The sequence below is a fragment of the Perca fluviatilis genome, chromosome 19 (genome assembly GCF_010015445.1).
Source record: "Perca fluviatilis chromosome 19, GENO_Pfluv_1.0, whole genome shotgun sequence".
NCBI lineage: Eukaryota > Metazoa > Chordata > Actinopteri > Perciformes > Percidae > Perca > Perca fluviatilis.
Genome location: NC_053130.1, coordinates 15,289,681 through 15,314,415, shown reverse-complemented (window position 1 = coordinate 15,314,415; position 24,735 = coordinate 15,289,681). Strand labels below are relative to the sequence as shown.

The window sequence follows — 24,735 nt, the reverse complement described above, 5'->3', positions numbered from 1 at the left end:
TTTCATCTAGGAAAAGTACCTTACGTCTTAATTCACACTGAGCAATGTTTTTGTGATTCATGTCTGCTGTGTGTCACACAGAAGCAGAGCATGTTAAGAGCTGCAGTTCAGATCCATTTATTTATTTATATAATGTAGCCTTATTTCTCAAGCATGTTCTAAGGAGAGGAAATCTATCTATCTAAAACTATCTAATCAAAAATCAATTGCAGACCAAAATGAGTTATTATAGTAGAGGAGAAGACACAGGACAGCATGATGGATTTAGCCATTATGTGACCCAGCACCACCAAACTATAGGACCTCTGCACGTACAAGGAACAACATTAACTTATCTTTAAAAAGATAGAAAAAACCTTGAATGGGCCATGTCAAATATCACGCACCACTGATTGGTTGATTGTGGGGTGACGGGAATCAACAGTCTATGACTACGTTTACAAGCTGTCAATTTTCGGGTTATGGTCGGTTTAAGGTCACTATTCGGGTTTCTGAAACATTCGCAATAACCCGTTTACATGCGTGAGCAGAGAGAGTTACTCCTACATAGAATTTGTAATCAATTGGCAATATCCCGACGTAAGTACGGCGACCACGTTAGCATCTGGGGCGTAGCTCTACGGACAACCTTAAGACGCAATAACTTTTCGGTCACCTTCTTATAAATCTCACTATCTCTGTACTTTCTGCCGTAAACAAAAGACATTATATTCATGGTTTTCACCACACTAATAAAGAAATTGGTTTCCTCCTCGCTCCAAAAGTGTGGTGCTGTGCTGCGTTTACCTCTACTTCTTGTTTACTTCCGGTATACTGCGCGCAGGTTTTCTGCATTGACATATATATAACTATATTATTATAGTATATAATTATTATTATAACTATGTTTTCTGGCGCATACAAGAAGTTCCTCTAATCAAAAGACCAAGGTTCCTATGCGAATAGAACATGCGCAGAACACAAATCAATGTTCCTTTTGATGGGGATATGCCGATACGCGTTTACGTGACCAAAATTTCGGGTTAGAAAAGGGGTAACCCAGGTAGCATATTCGGGTTTTTGCCAGTGTTTACATGGCCGTGCGCGACCGGTTATTGCTAATATTCCGGTTTTGAACGGGTTATTGGTTGCACGTAAACGTAGTCTATGAAGCTAATAAATACAAATTGAATCAACTTCCCAACACTAATATCTCCCTCAGCCAACATTGCAAACACATTAATCAGAGTACATGTGTAGGCATGTCTAGAATGCCATGCAAAACATCTAATTTTCACAGGGTTAACATTGTGTGCATTCTCTCAGCTCACTCACACATGTTGTCCCTGCACCAACCCTAAATGATTATCTTATTCATCTAATTGCTGGCAAAATAGTTTGCACTCTGGTTAGAGAAGATTTGATCATACGGAAGGTTATCTGATAAGAGTGTGGTTCACAAGAGCTGTGCCGTAGATCATCCCACAGGCTTGTTTTTACATGCTGACAAAATAAATAAATAAATTCAGATTAGTTATAAGGCACAAACAGAGATCTTGAAATTCCCAAATATGTGAAACTGCTTTATGTCTGCTTGCATTACCCACAGCTCCATTTAGCCATGTGTCTTCCATTTTGCAATATCCACTTCACCTTTTTGATGTGGGTGGTATAGCTTGGAGCCTCCCTCATCCAATGTACTTGCCCACAATCTCTTTCTTTTCCTTGATGGAGTTGACCATCGCCATAGAGGTTGTTATGTGTACGCTCATAGATTTACTTTTCTTGCCCATCAACAACTGAACTGTGTCTATTGATTTACATTGTTACCCTGCTGAACTCTTTAGCTGTTAGGTCTTTGTATTATCGTCAATTGAATCATAACCCACTTACAGAAATGTTCCATACTGTGACAATCTTTGTAGTTGTACCGTGGTACCTATGCTACAAATAATATACTTTTTATTGACCATGGTATAAATAATCTACATTATGTTATTGGCCATTGTACCGGCCATGGCCCAAGTGACAAACACTGTGCAATGGCACTGACAATTATATACTGCCATGCTACAAAAATATAAAATGACACAGCAGTGTAACAGTCAATTGATAGCACTATGTTCATATCCAGTAGATTTAGCATGGTGCAATATTGATCGGTATATAAAATGGCACACAGTAGTTCTCTACTTATGAACTAAAACATTGTATGTTTATAAAGTTGAGGTACCCAAATTTAATATAATATAACCTGGGGTCCTATTTGTAGGCCTATCTAAACCCACCTGGTGGCAGCAGAAAAGGGTTGTAGTGATACTTAGTAACTAAGTAATTCTGGATTAATGCATGACGTAGCCTAATAGATCCTCAGTTGCTGTTGTTATTTATCATATTCTTTCAATAAAGGTCAGTGGCTTATATAATAGTATTTACTGTAAGTGGTGCTTTAAATGTGCTTGGCTCAATTGCCCGTCATGAGTGGATAGCATCTGCAATGTCAAGTTCCCGGGACTGTGGTAAAACAAAATTACACATGGCCAAAGCCTTTTATGCCACATGGGGCTGATTATCTGTTGCCTCGTCCTACAGTTTGATTGGCTAATTACCAAGTAGTGTAGTCGTTTGCTCGTAGTTGTCAGAAGTTAGAAGATAGTACTGTTAACTGCAGTCACCATGAACAATGTGGATTGTCTTTGACAGCACGAATTTAAGTCTGCATTTTGAAGAAAAATTTCAGATGAAACACCTCGGTGCCCACCAGCCACGGGATATTGTTATAAACCAAACCGCTGGATAAGAATAGTCAGATTTAACTGGAGTGATTCTCTAGAAAAAAAATGGCTAACTGCTAACTGGTAGCTTGTGAGAGAGGACGCTTTTATGCTTCTGGCGTGTTTTTCCTGGCATCTATGTTACTTTAGTTACGTCAAGAACAGGCTTTCATGATTTCAAGCATCTATTGTATTCTACAAGTGCTCACATCAAGTCTAAAAGCTCTCACATATTGCACTATATTTGCCTTCATATACAGTGCCTTGCGAAAGTATTCGGCCCCCTTGAACTTTTCGACCTTTTGCCACATTTCAGGCCTCAAACATAAAGATATAAAACTGTAATTTTTTGTGAAGAAGCAACAACAAGTGGGTCCCAATTATGAAGTGGAATGAAATTCATTGGCTATTTCAAACTTTTTTAACAAATAAAAACTGGAAAAAGTTTGCGGCAAAATTATTCAGCCCCTTTACTTTCAGTGCAGCAAACTCTCTCCAGAAGTTCAGTGAGGATCTCTGAATGATCCAATGTTGACCTAAATGACTAATGATGATAAATAGAATCCAGCTGTGTGTAATCAAGTCTCCGTATAAATGCACCTGCTCTGTGATAGTCTCAGAGGTCCGTGTAAAGCGCAGAGAGCATCATGAAGAACAAGGAACACACCAGGCAGGTCCGAGATACTGTTGTGGAGAAGTTTAAAGCCGGAATTGGATACCAAAAGATTTCCCAAGCTTTAAACATCCCAAGGAGCACTGTGCACAGCGAGCAATATTGAAATGGAAGGAGTATCAGACCACTACAAATCTACGAAGACCCGGCCGTCCCTCTAAACTTTCAGCTCATACAATGAGAAGACTGATCAGAGATGCAGCCAAGAGGCCCATGATCACTCTGGATGAACTGCAGAGATCTACAGCTGAGGTGGGAGACTCTGTCCATAGGACAACAATCAGTCGTATACTGCACAAATCTGGCCTTTATGGAAGAGTGGCAAGAAGAAAGCCATTTCTTAAAGATATCCATAAAAAGTGTCGTTTAAAGTTTGCCAAAAGCCACCTGGGAGACACACCAAACATGTGGAAGAAGGTGCTGTGGTCAGATGAAACCAAAATCGAACTTTTTGGCAACAATGCAAAACGTTATGTTTGGCGTAAAAGCAACACAGCTCATCACCCTGAACACACCATCCCCACTGTCAAACATGGTGGTGGCAGCATCATGGTTTGGGCCTGCTTTTCTTCAGCAGGGACAGGGAAGATGGTTAAAATTGATGGGAAGATGGATGGAGCCAAATACAGGACCATTCTGGAAGAAAACCTGATGGAGTCTGCAAAAAACCTGAGACTGGGACGGAGATTTGTCTTCCAACAAGACAATGATCCAAAACATAAAGCAAAATCTACAATGGAATGGTTCACAAATAAACATATCCAGGTGTTAGAATGGCCAAGTCAAAGTCCAGACCTGAATCCCATCGAGAATCTGTGGAAAGAACTGAAAACTGCTGTTCACAAACGCTCTCCATCCAACCTCACTGAGCTCGAGCTGTTTTGCAAGGAGGAATGGGCAAAAATGTCAGTCTCTCGATGTGCAAAACTGATAGAGACATACCCCAAGCGACTTACAGCTGTAATCGCAGCAAAAGGTGGCGCTACAAAGTATTAACTTAAGGGGGCTGAATAATTTTGCACGCCCAATATTTCAGTTTTTTATTTGTTAAAAAAGTTTGAAATAGCCAATGAATTTCGTTCCACTTTATAATTGGGACCCACTTGTTGTTGATTCTTCACAAAAAATTACAGTTTTATATCTTTATGTTTGAGGCCTGAAATGTGGCAAAAGGTCGAAAAGTTCAAGGGGGCCGAATACTTTCGCAAGGCACTGTAGTTAAGGTTACCCAAACTGATAACGCATACAAACGGGGATTGAATAGCAAATTGAGGAGAACAGGTCACGATATGTGCTCAATGGAATTATCACCTGTGTTAAACGGTGTAGGAAATGTGAAATAGTGCATTCATTTAACATTTTTCAAATTTTCTAATTTGCATCTGTGCAAAGTAGCTGTTGCCACATAATCTTTTCCACCTAAAATGCCACTGGTAAGGCTATATGGATAAATCAATTGTTATTGCTCAAGTTCAACTATGAAGATATGTGATGCAAAGATGATATGACATGATATGGCCTGGTTAGTCAATGACATGTTCACTAATTAGGTTAAACAACTCAACAACTTTTTTTTTCTTTTCTGTTTCTTTTCTGTAGTTTCAATGTTTGGGAAGTAATTGCAGAAAAATGTGTCATTGTGCAAGTTCTTGAGAGTAACGATAGTCACCATTGCAGGGGTGCTTGTAATTATTTATATTTATATTGAAGAGCTAATGTATATGTCTTATTAAAATAAAGTTTTTGTAGGCTACACAACTAGAAACTCCTACCCAAACCAGCGTAAACATTACATGGCCAATCCATTCCTCAGGGTAAGTCTTAAGATTAAAAAAATCTGCAACAAGTTTTCATAATTAAAGTCCTTTCTAATCTCTTGAAAGCAAAATGATCTGGAACTAATTTATCTTAAATACAAATGATTGCACATATACACTTAGTATCATTGAATAACCTAAAAGAAAAAGTAGGCAAAGGCCATATTTTAATGCAATTCAACATATTGAAAGCCTCAATGTTAGCAGCACACATCAAAGTGTAAATGAGAATGCGTTTGCATAACTAAATTATGCTGGAAAAAACATCAAACGAAGTGGTGTGCAGATGGGTAGAAAATTTGGGAAACATCTCAAAATGCACACTCAGAGTAAAGAAAACATTCTGTAGTTAAAAGGACATACCAATGATTTTCCATGTCTTAATCATGTTACAACTGCTGTCCATTTTGAAAAATAAGCTGTTTTCAAGTTTTAAAAGAGCAACTAAAGAGCAACAATCTAATAATCTAGTAAGATGTGTGGAGATATATGCTTTGTGCTGCAGATGTCACAGGCTTTGAAAAAGGCACTTACCTCCTCAAGGACATCAGCAAGCTTGCTCAGAATATCTTCCTGCAGGTCGTGGAATGTGGGAACGCTGTAGGAGAAGGGAAAAAAGGGCTTTTAGATCGAAGAATAGTTTCAAACATATTGCATTTATTGCTGATTTAAAGCTGGGGTTGACAGTTTTCTGGGAAAGGAAAAAAGACAACAGAATTTGAAAATACAGCCCTTCTCTTGCAGCTCTCCCCTCTCTGTCCTAAGCCCCTCCCACCAGACGAGCAACCTGCACGGGCATATGCATGATTGTGATCCTGATGCTATGTTGGTGTCTAAGTCTATATATATATTATATTGCGTATATATTGCGTTTATTGTGAGTCTCTCCTTTAGACTCTCTTTTTTATAAGTCTGTCTTCCTTTTTTGGGTTGCTTTGCAGTGTAGGCAGTTGTTGCCAATGCTGGAACAGAAATGCTTTCTGCATGATTTTCCACCATTGAATCGGGTTTTCACCATCTGAAGGGAAGTGCACTTGCATCTGCATTTGTAGAAAAGCTAATAGGAGCACTCGCTCTCTGAAATAACTTGTGATTGGCCAAAGTTTCCCATCTAGGGCTAGATTTTCTAAAGCCTGTAAACAGAGCCAAGAGGAGTTGCAGGAGTTTCTCACACCACTTTACAATATGCTAAAAGGTTATGGAATGTTTGCCCAGTGATGCCAAAGACAAACTTCCTGCCTAACCCAGCTTTAATTCTTTTGTTTTTGGATAAAAAAACTTTGAAAGAGTTGACTAGAATAGAAGCAGACCTTTGATCTGAAGTGAGCAACATACGTAGAGGAAACAGAAACACACAAAAATCTATATTATGCTATGAGAGTTGGCTTGCATATTGTATTACAGTATGTGCAATATAAATATTTCAGCATGTACTGGGCAACGTATCGAGTTACACAGCAGGGAATCAGATCCTAAGGGTGAATACACCAGCATGAGGCTCTAATCTTTGCTCCGTTTGCTTCCCGGCAGCATCAATGAACGCTATTTGCCTGTTATCAAGCCTACTAAATAAAACTGGCCTAATGTTTATCAAGGGGGAGAGAAAATAACCCCTGTTGGTGAACAAAGGACTTATCGCCCATGAAGCATCTTGTCTTGGCCCCCGACCAAGGCCCTAGCCACTGTATTGATCCTTGTGTTGTTGCTTCTTCAACAGAGGCACTAGTTAACCAGCTAGGTAGTGAACCCAACTCAATTCCTCGAGCTGCGGAGCTGTCAACATAAACAAAAAGACTCTATTGTAGTAAATTTTCAACAAACTTTCATCAAATTCAACAACTTAATTGTGTTACAGGAAATTAATTAACAAGGCCAACGGGGAAGTGCAGTTTCACTAATGTGGTGTTTTTGATCATTTGAAACATTCTAACATCATTACACCGTGAATAAAGACTACAAATAATTTCTGTGGTGATCTTGCAAACACCTAGAAAAACCAACACTTTGATGAAGGTTTGATTAATTTGAGATTAGATTCAACTTTATTGTCATTGTGCAGAGTACAAGTACAAAGACAACGAAATGCAGTTTGCTTCCAATCAGAAGTGCAAAAAGAGTAGAAAAGTGCAATGTGATATTCAAGTATAGACAGGACAAGAAATGTAGTGCAGTGTAGACAGTAGTGTACAGTTGGTTTACAGAAGGTGGTTTAGAGTAATATAAATTAAATATAAATGTGTGCACTGCAGTGTATTAGCAGTTACCTTATAAGAGCGGAATAAAAATGGCTCTGTAATATGAACAATGTATGAACAACATGTACAGATATGTGCAATGTAGCAGCAGTAACATTACAATAGTAGGAAAAAAATAACATAGATAAATGCAGTGTATTATTATAATGCTTTCCCATGCTCATTTTCCATGTTTTTTCATTTATCGTTGGGCAGATGGCATCTTTTTTCATGCCTTATACGTAGACTTTTATCTAAAGTAGAGTCAGAGGGAGAGGGTAGAGTCAAAGCCCACATGTCTAAAAATATCAATTCACACCTATATGCATTTTGTAAACTTCGGTGATGTTTGTCAGTTCATTAGACACTACCATCACAGTTACTCTTCCTGGAGCAATGTGTTTGAGGGATTACAAATACATACTAGTAAGAGGTAATAAAAAGCAAACTCACTTCCTGTATGTTATACCATGTGGGATTTCTCTGTTAGTTTCTCTGTTTTCCTCCTCCACAACTAGTAACAACAAGTATATCATTTCACAGCAGTTTAACTGTGGGTGGAAGACTCAAGGTCCAGCATGTGTTTGTTCTTATACACTAAACATACTACAGCTCTTTCATTACATGTTGCTAGTTGCTAGTAATGCTAGCAAGCCGATACTCCTTTATCAACCAAACACACAGAGTGAGCCCAAACCAAGCAATACGTATGTACATCTATTAAATATTGACTTATCTGTTGGACTGTTATATAAGAGCCGCTGAGAGGCAAGAACTGCCATACAGTAGGCTACATGCTCAAATCCTCAGTAAAGAGACAGACAATGTCTTTTTTTAGTCAAAGCCATCACTTAAATAGCTTCAGTCTTAGGACATGAAAGTAAGATCAATAGAATATTCCTTCATGGTGAAAGGGTACTGTAGATACAGCAGAGATTGAAGTGGCTTTATTGTGACTGACCTGCAAATCTCAGACTATGAAACTATCCAGGGAGACTGTTCTCGACCGCTTTTGTCATTATGGTCAAACAAAAGTTTTTTTTTATGTTTCCCTAACCGGCAATACCATGCATTACTGTGAAAATTGCAGTCCACTCTCAGAAGCAAAGGGAGAAATAGTATATTGGTTACTGTAAATGGTTATACTGCTGTAAACTAGTTCTGATTGAGTATACCCCAGCCCTCAGGTCTAAGTGAAGAGGTGAAGGTGACAATGTCTGTGATCTTTCCCAACATTAGCTATGTAGCCCGGGCCACATCGCCTAATATTACCTAGATGTGCGACCGCTACACGGAAAAAAAAGGGGACACGCCGAATCTCTAGATGAGCCGCCATTTACCCATATGGTTAAACCGCCTGTGACAGCACAGTACAAGTTCTGTATGTATTTATTTGTTCTGCTTTCAAATCCTTACTTAAAGTAAAATGAGAGGCATTATCAGCAAAATGTACTTCAAGGTGGACATTTCAGGAGGGGGCGGGGGAAACGACTCTCCAGTATTTTGAATTGGTAGTGCAGTAACTATTTTAACCGCTAGCTGCCAGTATTACACACAATATTACATATTGCACCTTTAAATGCTTTGAGAGCCGTCTGTAAATTATTTGGAAAGCTACAAGCAGCAATACAGGAGGCCAAGCAATTAGCCCTTTCCAAATAGGCATGTATTTATTTGTTCTGCTTTCAAATCCTTACTTAAAGTAAAATGAGAGGCATTATCAGCAAATTGTACTTCAAGGTGGACATTTCAATTCTTATATAATGCAGGATAGTTTTATGAATAATAATGCATTATATTTTCTGAGTAGAATCTAAATCTGCAACATTCTCTGTCATGTAAATGTAGTAATAAAATGTTTTACTATGAAGTAGAAGTACACAGTAAGTCAGTAGTATAGTTAAGTTGCATATTAAAGGTCCAATATGTAATATTTGTACTGTAATAAATCCAAAAATGACACCAATGCCTCATCAGATATTAAGGAAACATGTTAAACTGAAATACTATCTTTTCTGACAACAATGCTAATTTCAGTATTTTTTCTTTTTGAAATTTACATTCCGTGACGGAATTTATGTTTATGTTTTGATCTGTGTGTTGTTATCAACGGCCCAGTTTGACAGCCAGGCCGGGTTGCCAGATATACCTGTAAAAACGTAAACCCAGCGCGCTACAGCTGTAACGTTAGTACAGCCATGAAAGCAGCAAACAAACAAACAGGATCAATGGAGATAGATTCTACCCGACCTAAAAAAAAGAAAACAGCATGTTTCTAACAGTTGCGTGACCAGAGACGTAACAACCCCCTGGTAAATAATGGAGATGTATTTGAAAGATGGAGACAGCTTAGAGCCCAAAAGGACGCAGAGTTGGCTTATTTTCTCCTGAACCGTTAAGCATTAGCTTCAGGCTAATTTATCACAGCCACTAGGGACGGGCATTTTTGTCATTTCAACATTTGTGTTCTCACATTGAATTATATAGCTAGAGTACCGCGAGTTGTTACTCGCAAAAAACAATTGAGACACAGCCAGTAAAGTGATCCCGACTGGTCCTGGCTAACGCCGCCATGCTAACCCTGCTACCTGTTAACGTTACCGGAGAACCAGGCAAGGCCCCCCCGGCTGTTTACAGCATGTAGCCTCGTCAGCGGCTGGAGCCGACAATGGTGAGTTATTTTAAGCCACGAGAGGGGCTGTAAATCGGAAAGAGAGGACTGTGAGTTTGCAGTGTGTTTAGCGATTTTTGCCATAATTCTAAGCCAATGAAGTGTGTCGTTCCGGTAAGGTAGTGGTATTTTTAGCTTCTATTTTGTAATTCTAAGCCGAGGAAAGTGGCCTGACTGGCGTGTGGAGAGTACTGGTGTTGTTGTGTTTTTAGCGGTTCATACTGTAATTTTAAGCCAAAAAGTGTGTCTGTCAGTTGGTTACGGGCTCAGGCGCGTGGAGCACGGGCTTTATGACTGTCAATATAGCCAGCATCTACCGTTAGCTACCCGCGCGCTGTGGAGTTAATGTCTGGCTATGTGAAGAAAAGTGTCTAGCAACGTTGTTGTGAATGCTGCGGTCTCAGCCTGGCAACCCCCGTGAACTTCGAGTCTGGGCAGGAGGGGGCGGGGGAAACGACTCTCCAGTATTTTGAATTGGTAGTGCAGTAACTATTTTAACCGCTAGCTGCCAGTATTACACACAATATTACATATTGCACCTTTAAATGCTTTGAGAGCCGTCTGTAAATTATTTGGAAAGCTACAAGCAGCAATACAGGAGGCCAAGCAATTAGCCCTTTCCAAATAGGCATGTATTTATTTATTTGTATATATATATATATATATATATATATATATATATATATATATATATATATATATATTTTACAAACCCAAAGTTTGGATAATACCTTACATCATTCAATCAATGTGTTTCTTTATTTTCATGACTATTTACATTGTAGATTATACGAAGGCATCAAAACTATGAATGAACACATATGGAATTTGTATTATAGACAAAAAGTGTGAAATTAAAGATAGAAAACATGTCTTATATTTTAGATTCTTCAAAGTAGCCACCCTTTGCTTTTTTGATAACTCTGCAAACCCTTGGTGTTCTCTCAATGAGCTTCATGAGGTAGTCACCTGAAATGGTTTTCACTTCACAGGTGTGCTTTGTCAGGGTTAATTAGTGGAATTTTTTCCCTTATTAATAAAAAAGGAAAGCGTTGGGCTACTTTGAAGAATCTAAAATATAAGACATGTTTTCAGTTATTTCACACTTTTTTGCTAAGTACATAATTCCATATGTGTTCATTCATAGTTTTGATGCCTTCAGTGAGAATCTACAATGTAAATAGTCATGAAAATAAAAAGGAAACGCATTGAATGAGAAGGTGTGTTCAAACTTTTGGCCTGTACTGTATATATATAATATATATAGTAATTTAGAGTAAACCTCTATAAATGGGCGCCTGCTCCGCCAGGTAAGCTACCCAGGCACCCATATAGGCATGTTTTGAATAGCCAGTGCACTAGTAGGAGTAATTTTTGAAATAGTCAGGACTCGTTTTGGAAGGTGTTGACATACGACTTTTTCGGTAGTTTAGGTATGAGGATTTATGTGAAATGTCAAGTGAAAGCTGGATTCCTGCCTGCCTTGAAACAACTCTGTCAAATAGTGTCAGAGTGTGTGCTTTTATTATTTGAGGACTGAAGTAATACGGTACACACACGGAAATACAGTGGCCTGCATATATGAGAGGAAGTTAGAAAACAATAGAGCAGCTTCTTATGAGAAAATGAAGTGGTATATGAAATATAGGAAAGATGTGATATAATTTTCCTAAGTGGCTTGATGAAGACCAAAGTGGATACGGAAAAACAGGAAAGTCAAACAGAGATAGGGAGCGAGAGAGATTTATACTGCATTTGCATCTCATGCATCTTGATCACCGCACAATGCTCTCCCTCTGTCTTTTGATGAGTCTTTCTTTTATCCTATTCTCCATGCCGGCCTTTTAAGTGATAATATGCTTCTGGTGGTTAGAGTGTAGGGCTCTCTGCTAGAGATAGGGATATTTAAGAAAGATGTTACAGGTACAAGGTATTTTTCCAGTGGGATGAATGGCACCTTTAGTGACGCACCAGCATTTCATTGTGAGTTATATCATTTATAGGCAAAAAAGAGGAGTAAGGAATCTTCTGAGGAACAGCTCACACATATTCCCCTGAATTCATTTTGTTAATTCATTCACTGCATTTTAGAACAAAGCCCCATTCTGGACTATATTTCTGTCATTGTAGGACAGTTAACAGGCTTTCTCACCTTTTCAGAAACTCCATATACTCTGTGTGCTTGATGAGACCTGTCCTCATCATGATCGTCTGAAAACATTGTCGGTCAATGGCCCACAGCTTCACATTTGTTAGAGCTGGAAAGGAGAATACACATAAGCAATGTCATGAAAGACAGTTAATACCCTCAAGCAATCAGAATAATAAAACAGCACATTTCTATGCGTTATACATGCTCAGCAACATTTTTATGCTTTGCGACTTTTTGTTGGCAATATTATTACAATTACTTGCATGAAAATGTTTCTTTAGCCGCTGATCAGGCCTGCAAAACAATTAGGAGGCATTCTGAACAATCAGTCTTTACACAGCAGTTGAAGATAATTGGTATTTTTGGAATACCTTGCATGGATGGCTACTTTCAAGTCATGCTACAGCGTTTTAATTGGTTTAAGGTCAGGAGTCTGACTTGACTATGCTCAGGTATTTTTTTATTAGTTGAACCCCTTGAGTTACTGATTGCTCTTTGAGTTAAGGACAATTATCAACTGTGACAAAAGACAACAGATACCCCTGATAGAAGCATCCATGGAGCGTCCATGTAATGTAAGATAAACATTAAACGGGCAGCAATACGGGCATTCATTTCCTCTGTAGTATCTTTCCATGGACAAACTCATGTTTTGTCAGTTTTCCCATTACATACATTTTGCAGCTGCGTCAGAATTTTATGAAATGTCATGAGGTAGCAACAACATGACTCTCTGAAGCAGTCCGCTCCACTGAACTCAAACGAATAGCCGTCCGCTCTCTCTACACTTTCAAGGAAACTACTTTGAGGATGAGCATTTTAACAGTAACAGGACATCAATCACTCGCAAAGTCATGACAACCAAACAAGTACAGCCATATGAGTACAGCCTTTTCTCCTCATGCAGATTGACAAATAGGGATGAAAGCCTTGACGACTGCGTTCCCATGGAAACCACTCTCACGTGGGTCCCGCGAAATATTACAGCTACAGTAGCTTGGCAAATAGCAATATGGGGCACTGAATTTGATGAATTTACTGTTTATCAGACCACAAATGAGACAAAAATTAGTTAGCTAGCGCACCTCGCAATCCCTCTGCCTCACTCCTCGCTGCTAGAAGTCTACTTCGCTGAGAGGAAAGCAACATTTCTGTTAACCCTCACACTAACCCTTTTAACTCGCTGCTGAAAAGAATCCTCAAGGAGACACTGTGGCGATTTTCTTATTGTGGCTAGATAACATTGAATGCCCAGAATGCATCACTGTTACGCTACACTTCTTTGACACCTCTTTCAATAATGTAGGCTACAGTGCTATTGCCGCAATCCTTACAGAATACCCAGTCCTTAAAAGAACAGAAACAGTGCTAAACCTTTTCCATTTTTTTTTCAATTTTTATGCCGGGTTGGTGGTTGATGGAGACCTGGCTCTTTCAAAATTCCTTTTCTTGTCATGTTCAGTGTTTTGAGCCTCAACAGCTCTGTAGTCTCTTTCAATCAGAATATGTCTCACCTCGACAGATCTCTGTTGGAACCATGTGGGTTTTCATCAGAGCAATGGACCTCTAACCCACACCTGAATCTCATAATGTTTCCTTTCTTTTTTAGATGAAATTGGGTTGGGGGAGGCAGAATTTCTTTTAACAAAACATGTCAAAATCCCATATTCCATCTAGCTGAGCCACATAGTGACTTTTAGAGTGCAGTGCTTCACTTTGTTGACAGCAGTTTATGGTAATTATTTCAGAATAACGTTGGGGTTTCTCCCAGTATCATTATCTTTTGCAACAAATGTTCTCATTTCCACTTCACAACTTTAATTGTGCAGTTATACAGTAGGAGTAATAAAAATAAGATCTGACCCCAAAACAAATCTGGAGATCCCCAATGAGCACTGCAGCCACAGGGACATGTAGTAATATTAGAAGACAATTCATCAGTCTGCTTGGTAATTTCTTTCAGTCTATCTCATCATCCCAATGTGACATTTTTTCACAGAGTTTTAGATAAAGCAAACCTAAGCTTTCCTTGTGAGTACAGAAGTTTATGAGCGTGAGGATATTTTTGCACAGAGAGGTGATTCTGGCCAAGGAAATATTTTACTGTTTTTAAAACGTCTTATAACCTGGCAAATACTAGTAATGTAAATATGGCTACATGAACACACATACACACATGAAACATACACCTGTGCTAATGCACTAATTCATATACTCCATGTATTTATTTACATATACACACACATGAGTGACTGCACACACTCCCACGGACACCACAATTATTTCTCTGCAGACCAAGTGTTTGGCAGCACTTTAAAATAGGGCCAAACCTCAGGAGAAATGCCCTCATTACACAGACTGACACTGTTTTTAGTTCAAGACACTTTCTTGGAGCTGGAACCCCAAACACACAGCATGACATACAAATGTATACAGACACAGATGTGTGGATACATAGATATGCAGACATCTTGTACAAGCACACACAGATATCAGATACACAGAGAAAATGCACATACACACAGATACACACAAGTATGCTGTAGATATAAACACACACATGCTGCTGTGTGCATATACACATAAACATGCACTGATACCAGAGTCCAAACACACATGTTCCACACAAGTTATATATACATATATATATATATATATTTTTTTTTTTTTTTTTCTTTTTTTTTTTTTTCTTTCTTTCTTGTTCTTTTTTCAAACAACCTACACTATATCCCGGTCCTGTTATGTCTTACTTAATCAAAAGTTTTTTTTCTGTAGGGGGGATGTGGGCAAATTACTCCAAGGTAGACTGAGGGCCCAATAAACCTGGAATATGGAAATAGGTCTAGAGAGAAATTATTAGAGTAGCCTTCAAATTTGACCCCTAAGCAACAAGAGTGGGAGGTTAGACATCATTGCCCACTATGCAGTGAGCAATAGAGTGTTTTGGCGTGTGGGAGTGTGGGGCAGTGGGAAATAAGATATGTAGGGAGCCTGCAGTGCACCACAGTAGGTAAACGTATTATTTGGAGGCTTGACTAAATTGCGGTGAGACTCAGGGATCTAGTTATCCTGAAGTGAGGGCACAGATGAATGTCTTAATGCTCATGGGTTGCCGACCATTAGCTTCACAGCTTTCTGGATGTACATAACAACCCATGCAGTGCTGTAGAGATGCAATGATGTTGTCTGTGAAAGGTTTTGAAGAATTGGGTAGTGTGTTGTTCCAGTGGGATGACCATTGGAGCTTTAATAATCATGCTATGGTGGACTGGAAATGCATGCAACATGAAACCCACAAGTGCATACTGTATACAGGGGGTAGACAAAAACACCTGGGCAATCCAACAGAGGCCTGACAGCAATTGAGCATAATTAAGGCCACTTGCTCTAGATTGCATTGTATTGTTGTTGCATCATATTGTAACTTATCTGCTGTTATCATGCCCACTTAATGTAATGCACATCATATTCAGTCTTAGTCTGTGAACATGATCATTAGCATTTGTCAAATTCCAGTCATATCTGTTTTAGTTTTGCAGTAGATTTCATGGTGAAAGTTTAAGATATATGCCTTAATTCTCTTTTTTTTAAATGGCTTTAGTGCAACACACATATCGTGTTGGGGAGTGTCAAGATATTTGATGCACGTCAATTGACGCTTCTAGCATGCATGCCATCATGCAGACAGAGGAGGTAGTTTAGATACTGTACAGTAGCCAGGATGTGTTGGCTGGAAAAACTTGTCCATGCTTTTATCTTCAGTAGACTTGACTACTGTAACGGTGTCTTTACAGGTCTCCCTAAAAAATCAATCAGACAGCTGCAGCTGATTCAGAACGCTGCTGCCCGAGTCCTCACTAAAACCAGGAAAGTGGATCACATCACTCCAGTACTGAAGTCTTTACACTGGCTTCCAGTGCCTCAAAGAATTGATTTCAAAATACTTTTACTGGTTTATAAATCACTAAACGGTTTAGGGCCAAAATACATTTCTGATCTGCTACTACACTATGACCCACCCAGACCTCTCAGGTCGTCTGGGACAGGTCTACTTGTTGTCCCCAGAGTCAGAACTAAACAGGGGGAAGCAGCGTTCGTGTTTTATGCTCCACATATCTGGAACAAACTCCCAGAAACATGCAGGTCCGCTGCAACTCTCAGTTCTTTTAAATCTAAGCTAAAGACCTATCTTTTTGATGTTGCTTTTCCTTAAATAATCTATTTTATTAACTTTAATTTCTTATACTGCACTGTAACTTTTATTCTTATACTGCACTATCAATTTTATTCTTGTTTTAATTTGTTTATTAATGTTTTAAAATTGTTTTAAATTGTTTTCTAACTGCTCTTTAATGTTTTATGTAAAGCACTTTGAATTGCCCTGTTGCTGAAATGTGCTATACAAATAAAGCTGCCTTGCCTTGCCTTGCCTTGGCTCGGGGAGCAAATGTGATAAAATTGCTGCTTTTGTAAAAAATGTACTTCCATTGATGGTGCGAAGGTGGCCTCTTGATGTGCATCAACCTGCAATCCAGCGGTGTGTGGGCATACATAGAAAGTAGTTGGTGCAGGTGTTTTGATGCGTGTAATATGCAACAGATGTGTGTTGCACTTTGTTAAATCTCAAATATAACATTATGATAGTTCCTTCAAACAATGGTTTTTGTATGTGCATGTAAAGTTTGTAATTTACATACATTTGTATTATACATTTTTCTTCCTAAATTAAAATCACTATAACCTCAATACACACCCTGCTGATTACTGTTTAACACCTATTTTATCTTTGCTTCTGAAAGCTCCTCTAAATTGAATGTAATCCCACCTCAGTAAAGGATGGCTATTCATAGCTATGCTGCCCACAGCTGAGCACTTTGTCATTATCATTTGTTCGTGCTCCTCCTTTTCTTCCCTTTCCTTGAAGCAGTGCAGTGTAATCCCACCGCCTTGACTTTCTCTGCAATTACTTGCAACAATAGATCAATAGTGTTGATTGTGAATACTAGCAACCTGTACACCTAGCTCCTTTGACATGCCAGGCCTCAAGACAGAAGATCTGTGTCAAGCCTGAGGAAAACAGTGAGAGATAATGAATGTCGCCACAAGATAGAGTGCAGGACAAGGCATCATTCATTTGGCTCAGTCATAATTCATTGTAACTGAATTTAAGCCAGGGCAGTATGCAAATGCTCCATGTGTGTTCTTATAATCCAATATTGGCTCATCATATTATATAAATATAGGATGAGCTCAACAACATTTATTCTCTGTATTCTGGTCATGACAGTTTACATGCAGAGTGTGTGGGGGTTTGGAAACATCAAAACTGTGCGGTACTGTGACTGTAATCTTGATTTTTGTTGCGAGTGCTATGAGTTTTAACGGGGTTTAAAATCACCCAACACAGTCAACGTCCACGATGATTCTGCATATATGAAGTATAAAGTGTTTGACATTTGCACTGCAGAAAATCCACATTCCTTTCCAGAAGCCCCACGGGCTATATGAAAGTCCTTGAATAAAGAGTAGACCAGAGTCTCAAGCAGTGGAGTATGCAAGGAAAGGTGTACACTCTAACGACAAGTAATATATTTGTTAGTAACCTAGTATTAACATGGTGTAATGCCGGGCTATTCAATTGGCGGCCCCAGGGCCGGGTCCGGCCCCTGAGGGATTTTGTACCGGCCCGTGGAGTGAAGTGTAGTTATTACATATGGGTAGTCTCATACATCGCATGACTATGGTTAATTGTACATTCTTTCGTACGGTAGGAGGCGGTAGCGGTATGCACCACTGAATATCAGACATATATTTTGGGGGGACCACACATAACCAATCAAAATCGCCCATTCGCGCTCTAGTGCATAGCTCTAGTGCCGCGCTCTGACTTCCTTTCAAGCCAAGTTTGGCTAACAAGAAAAATGTCTCTCTCTACCTTAAAAAAAAGAAAAGTTGACTCAGAGAACAGGCAGTTCAACAGTGAATGGACAGAGAAAAAAAACGAGTGCCTCGCCGTGTGCAAAGAGTATAATTTGAGAAGGCATTTCAAGACAACGCATGCTAACTTTGATGCTACTTTCCCTCTGGGCTCTGCTGCTCGGAGGCAGAAGATAACGGGGCTTACATCTTGTTATGAGCAAAGACGTCGCATTTTGTTTTGGGCCTGTACAGATCAAGAGAGAGCAACTGCGGCATCGTTACGAGTGGCATGGATATTGGGCAAAAAGAAAAAGCCGTTTACAGACTCAGAGACAGTCAAGGAGTGTATGCTGGCATCCATTGAGGAGGTGGTAACAGATGAGAAAACCCGAAAAAACATTATCGATTGGATCAAGCAAATTCCAATTTCTGACACGTCAAATATGAGGAGAGTCGAGTCCCTTGCATCGGATGTTTTCGAGACGCTTTTGGACAAGCTGAGGAAGGCCGAGGTGATGTCTTTGGCCGTGGATGAGTCGACTGATAACAGTGATGTTGCACAGTTGTGCCTCTATGTGCGATTTTTTGATGGGGAATGTTTTCGTGAGGATCTGCTTGGACTAATTCCCATGGAGGGGCACACTACCGGTGAGATTATCTTCACCAAAATTGCTTCATTCTTTGAGGAGAACAACTTGGATTTGGCACGCGTCAACATGTTGGTGACGGATGGTGCGCCCTCGATGGCGGGCAGGGATCAGGGGCTCGCCGGCAGGATGGCAGCTGCGGCTCCGCAGGTGAGATCTCTGCATTGCCTCATCCACCACAGCCTCCTGTGTGCCAAGCTCAGTGGTGAGTTAAAAGAGACCATGGACTCTGTTATGGCAATTATAAACTTCATCCGTTGTACCTCCAGTTTACAGCACCGACTTTTCTGCAAGCTGTTGACTGACATGTTTGCTGAATATAAAGATTTGCTCATTCACAATGACATTAGATGGCTTAGCAAAGGAAACGCTTTGAAACGTTTTTGTGAAATAAAAGAGGAGATTCTGGTGTTTCTCCGGTCTTCAAAATTGAAAAAAGCTGGCAAGTTTCTGTCTCTGATGGAAAATGATGAGTTTAATGCCGCTGTTTGCTTTTTGAGTGACGTTTTCCATCATTTGAACCAACTTAACATGGAGTTGCAGGGCAGAGATAAAACAGTCGCAGAACTTGTGGAGAAACTTCATGCTTTTCAAAGAAAGCTCTCACTCTTCTCTGCTGATCTTTGTCCAGCCAAGATGCTCCACTTCCCCACATTGAGGAAATCTGGCCTGCAAATTACTGAGATGATGTCAGTGTTTATTGACTCATTGAAAAACAACTTTGCCACTAGGTTTGAGGATTTCAGCATCTCCAGTGAAGTGATGAGATTTGTGAAGGACCCTTTCTGTGTGAATGTTGAGGCAGACTTTGCGTTGAAAGTGAAGGAGCTGGTATCGTCATTGGATGAGGGGTCTTTTCAACTGGAAATCATTGACATTCAGTCATCAGATGACTTGCGACAGTCATTGCAGCAGGCAGGTTTTGAAAAATTCTGGACCCATGAAGTCAGCCGAGAGAAATTTCCACATTCAAGGGGTCTTGCACTTTTTCTTTTGACAATGTTTGGCTCAACATACACTTGTGAGTCATCATTATCACACATGAATGCCATTAAAACTCACAATCGCATATCCCTCACTGACCAGCATCTGCAACACTGCTTGCGCATTGCCCTGACAACATATACACCTGACTTCACTGCTCTTGCCAAGTCAAAAAAATGCCATTTCTCTCATTAGATGACAAATGTTGGCAAACTACATGCAAGGTAACAGGCATAACTAGTCAAGTAAGAAATGAGGATTTTTTAACACTATGATGCAATTAACATCGTTTGTCACTCCATGTTATGCACTTCATGTTTTTCTTGATGTAGTATTATTGCTTTTGAAATGTTTTGCCTTGATAAAGTGCCATGCACTGTTATGTTGTTTTAATTCTATTCTGTACCACATATGCACTTTGGTTATATTTTTGATGGTGGTTGCCTGTCACTCAAATGACTGCAATCTTAAATATCTGTGATATGGCTGACCTAGACTGATTGTTAAGGTGTCTGATTTATGTTCAAACTGGACAAAAGTGAGTACAGGAGTAGTCCATGTGAGGATTTATGGGGCAGTCTATTTTATTTTTTGAGAAGGAAAAAGTGTGTGTTGTATTCAGTTACCATTTAGCTGCATTTCTGTTTTCAACTAGTGGAGAAGGGGGACAGTTTGATATTTCTGAGGATTATTTCCCTCTTTACTTGTAACACTGAAATGTATCTCCTCATTGTCAATTGAGGATAATGAGCTGTAAAGTTGGTACAGTTATGTGCCATTAAGTGGATGTTTTCTGTTAGTTAATTGCATTTCTCTAATTGTCTGTGTCTCTGATTTTTCAACATTGTATTGTCTTTTGAATGGAACAATGTCTTGGACCTGTGTGTCTGAGTGTATCACAATGTGCATATGTTGTTCTGCATTTACAAAATAGAATATATTGACTCCTTCAGTATGTTGTTGTAATTTCTTTATTTGTTACTATAATTACTCATATTCTCCGGCCCCTTATTTTGCCTCAGTTTCATGAACTGGCCCCAATTCCAAATTAATTGAATAGCCCTGGTGTAATGCATGTTAATACTGTAACTAACTAAATCACTGTGCATTATTTGACAGAAAATAAGTTCTAAAATAAGCTCCCTCCCTCTCCATGTTCGTATCTAATCTGTCAACAAAAGCCCTGCCATATTAAAATCATGACACAGTTGTGATTTCTGTTCATCCTCCTCTCCCACATCAAATCAAATCATTATCACACGGCAAAGAAAACGTTTTAGAAAACCTTGGAAATATTAATCAACATGAGTCTTTGGGTCCATGTTGGTTATGAGGATGTGCTCGACTGTGAATGATCATTTTACCACTTGTGATTAACCTGGGGTTACACAGCTCTGTGAAAAGGAGTGGCATCTCCAAACTAATTAGTGGGAACTCCCACCATAAGAATCTTCACCCTGGACCACTGTTTTAAATGTTTGAGTTTGTGGGCATTTGAATTGGTTTTGAAATCTGTGACATGTTTCCTCCTGCAACTCAATTTCTGTCTCTTAAGTCCCCCCCCCCATCCCCTCTATCCTTCCCTGTAATGTCTGAGAAAATGAGAAAATCAACCATCCTTTTCTCACTGACACTAAGACACACACACACACACACACACACACACACACACACACACACATTGTCATGTGAACTCTACTCCTTCGAGACCTCCTGTCTTGTTTTGGAAAGGGTTAAGAGAGCGATGCTGTGAGGGCTGCAGGGTGGAAGAGTGTAACCCCCTTTCCCCCTAAGTCATTAATAATATCATAGCCAAGTCTGATTACATCTGGATGAGCTCTTTAGAGCGTGAGAAAGCAGGATGGGTCATTTACGCCAGACAGTGTCACAGAGTCTGAAGAAAAAAATTAAACAGAGGAATTCTCTTCATAATTATAGATCTAATTATTATTTTTAGTAATGCTTCAAGGAACACAAGACAGTGTAAGAAAAACAGATAGGCTGAAAGTTTCTAACAATCCTACACCAAAGAAAAACAGCCTTTGATTGACATGATTTGTTGTTTTCTTGTCTTTAGTAAGGCTGGCAGCGTGTGCGCTTATGACAGCTTTCACATCTCAGTGAATCCCAACATAGAAAGGTAGCTGGCTTAATCAGCTGCCGTCTCCAGCTGCTAGTTCTGCCAATGCTCACCCCATGTGGGAGACAGACAGCTGAACATCATGCCACCCGCCATCCACCCACCATGCTCACCCACGCTATGTTGTACAGAGCACAGTGGAAAACCTGTCTTTTGTTGCTAGAGAGTAACATACTTAATTGTTGTTATATTAGGTATTTATATTTGGTAACACTTTATTTGAAGGTATCGACATAATCGTGACATGACGCTGTCATAACTATGACATGACACTGTCATGAACGTTTATGACTCCTGTCATTAAGTGTCATTCGTTTTTTTGTCATGACAAGTTGACATTGTTTGGGTTGTCTTGATTATGACAACTTGACATTAATCAAAGTGACATTACCAGAAGTTGTCTTGGTCATGACAAGTTGACATTACATTTGTTTGGGATGTCTTTGTAATGACAACTTGACGTTCAATTTCTTTGGAGTGTCCTTATTAAGACAACTTGACATTAAACAGGATTACATTATGTCAAGTTGTCGTGACAAAGACATCCTCTGGTAATGTCATCCTGGTTATTGTCAAGTTGACACGTTCATGACAGTGTCATGTCATAGTTATGACAGTGTCACGATTATGTCGATACCTTCAAGTAAAGTGTTACCTTATATTTCTGTGGCGGCGATATAACAAGAGTTTAATATTAAAACCATCTAAGCTATCGTCCAACAATGTCCACCATTAAAAAGACACCTAAACGTGTGGGAGTCATAATATTTAAATGCATTAATCTAACACTGAGCACAGACGGGATACGCTTGTTACATTTTGGTCAGAAACTTCCTGTCAGAGGCTGATTGAATAGGAGTATTCCTTAAAGCGTGCTTTTAGCCTTCTCTGTCTTAGAGAAGATCTTAAACACAATTTAGCACTCATCTCTGTAACATTAACAAACCTCACTCCCAACCTTTATTCATTAATTATAGCCAAACTGGTTCGGAAGTTCATCATAAACATGCACACATTTAGAAGACTGGAGTTTGGTTGTTTTAAATTTGCATCCCATTTCATCCATCTAAAGTTAGCTTTGTGATTGCAGATTTGTTCATGTTACTAATATCTTAAAGGTCCCATGGCATGAAAATTTCACTTTATGAGGTTTTTAACATTAATATGCGTTCCCCCAGCCTGCCTATGGTCCCCCAGTGGCTAGAAATGGTGATAGATGTAAACCAAGCCCTGGGTATCCTGCTCTGCCTTTGAGAAAATGAAAGCTCAGATGGGCCGATCTGGAATCTTGCTCCTTATGAGGTCATAAGGTTCAAGGCCACACCTCCACCCTCCACCTTGCCCCCCTCTCCTCCTCAATAGCTACAGACACAGAAATGGCACATCCTAAGGAAAGCTCATTGTGGGACTGGCTCGAGTTGCTGTAATTCTGCACCAAGGCTGAAGTTTTAATTGTAAGTTTGAACAAAGGAGAAGGAAAGAAATCTACTTTTTGGTCAACCGAGTACGGGAAATGTGTAAACGGGAAGTCTGCTCAATACCACAGCAAATACACAATTCATAAGGAACATGTAAAGGAAATAAGGAGACTTAGAAAGTTCTGTATAGCAGTTTTAATATATTTTACTGTTCAATGAGATAGGTACAATCCAATCTTATGAGTCATGATTAATGGACTTAAGTATACTGAAGTCTAGATATCTATATATATCTGACATCACTGACATGCATGGTGCAGAGTGAGCAGATCTTAAACCTCCAATGGATGGAAGAAACAGGTGAACGCTATATATTTGTGGGCAAGTATTTCAATTACGGAGATAAATTAGTGAAATGGCAAAACAATAAAATGCCCAAAATGGTGATAGCTGTATGGTAAAATACCATGTATTTCCATAAGTTCATTTTAGGTATCTAGAAGTCTAGAAACAGAAACGGTGAAATGAGGAGAGGGGGTCATAGGCGATGGAGAAAAGTGAAGACAGGAAGCGAAAGAACAGTGCATTTATTTAAAAGAAAAATAAAGCAAACTGTAACATATTGTTTTCTTTAAAAGCCTTTAATCATTCCAATTAATTCTCAACAGGCTCCTGTATTTGGTTAAAATTCATCTCTTCTTTTCTACACAGATTTCATTTCATGATTGAAGTACTGCTACCTGAGCTGATGACGTCCATGGTAAGCAAAACTGCTCCTAGCTAGAAAACTAGCTGGTATCTACTGCATCTGAACACCAATAAAAAATTACCTTTCAGCATGAATTGCTTTTGCTCATCGGTTTGTGAGATGCATTTTAATTGTTTGTTGTCCTCATCATTATATACAACCAACCAGAAACTATTTGCCACAGAGGAAATCAATTCGAATAACCTGATAAATTTTAGTCTGCCCGGCTTTAGAAAATCACATGGAGGAAATGAAGTGTGTTTGCTATTCATCAGCAAGGAGGTTATTTTTAGGCCCTGGTCCAGGTTGTATCAGGTTGTATCAGATGACACATTTCTCTATATAGCTGGTTCGGTGGAGTACTCAAACTGTCAAATTACTGATTCGTCAGGCAGTGAAATACCCTGGGAACACACATTGTCACATATTGTCGGATTGAGTCATGTATTGTCTCAACGTAATAAATTAATGAATGAGAATAGTGTCTACACTAAAAACACAACAAAGTATGAGTTTTCTTTTTTTTTTGACAAAAAAAAAAGTATCCTTTTATCCCATTTATCCTCACTATTTGAAACA

The 24,735-nt window shown here is 39.2% G+C and overlaps 1 protein-coding gene across 2 annotated transcripts in view; it reads right to left on the bottom strand.

Moving 5' to 3' along the window:
- The window catches only part of LOC120548216 (cGMP-dependent protein kinase 1), an 88,343-nt gene that overhangs the window by 23,127 nt on the left and 40,481 nt on the right, over positions 1-24,735 (bottom strand). For both annotated transcript variants that reach the window (XM_039784302.1, XM_039784300.1), the window contains exons 4-5: positions 12,301-12,406; positions 5,778-5,841 (exon numbers count right to left, since the gene is read on the bottom strand). In XM_039784302.1, coding sequence (XP_039640236.1) covers positions 5,778-5,841; positions 12,301-12,406 — 170 coding nt within the window. The remainder of the gene's footprint in view (positions 1-5,777; positions 5,842-12,300; positions 12,407-24,735) is intronic.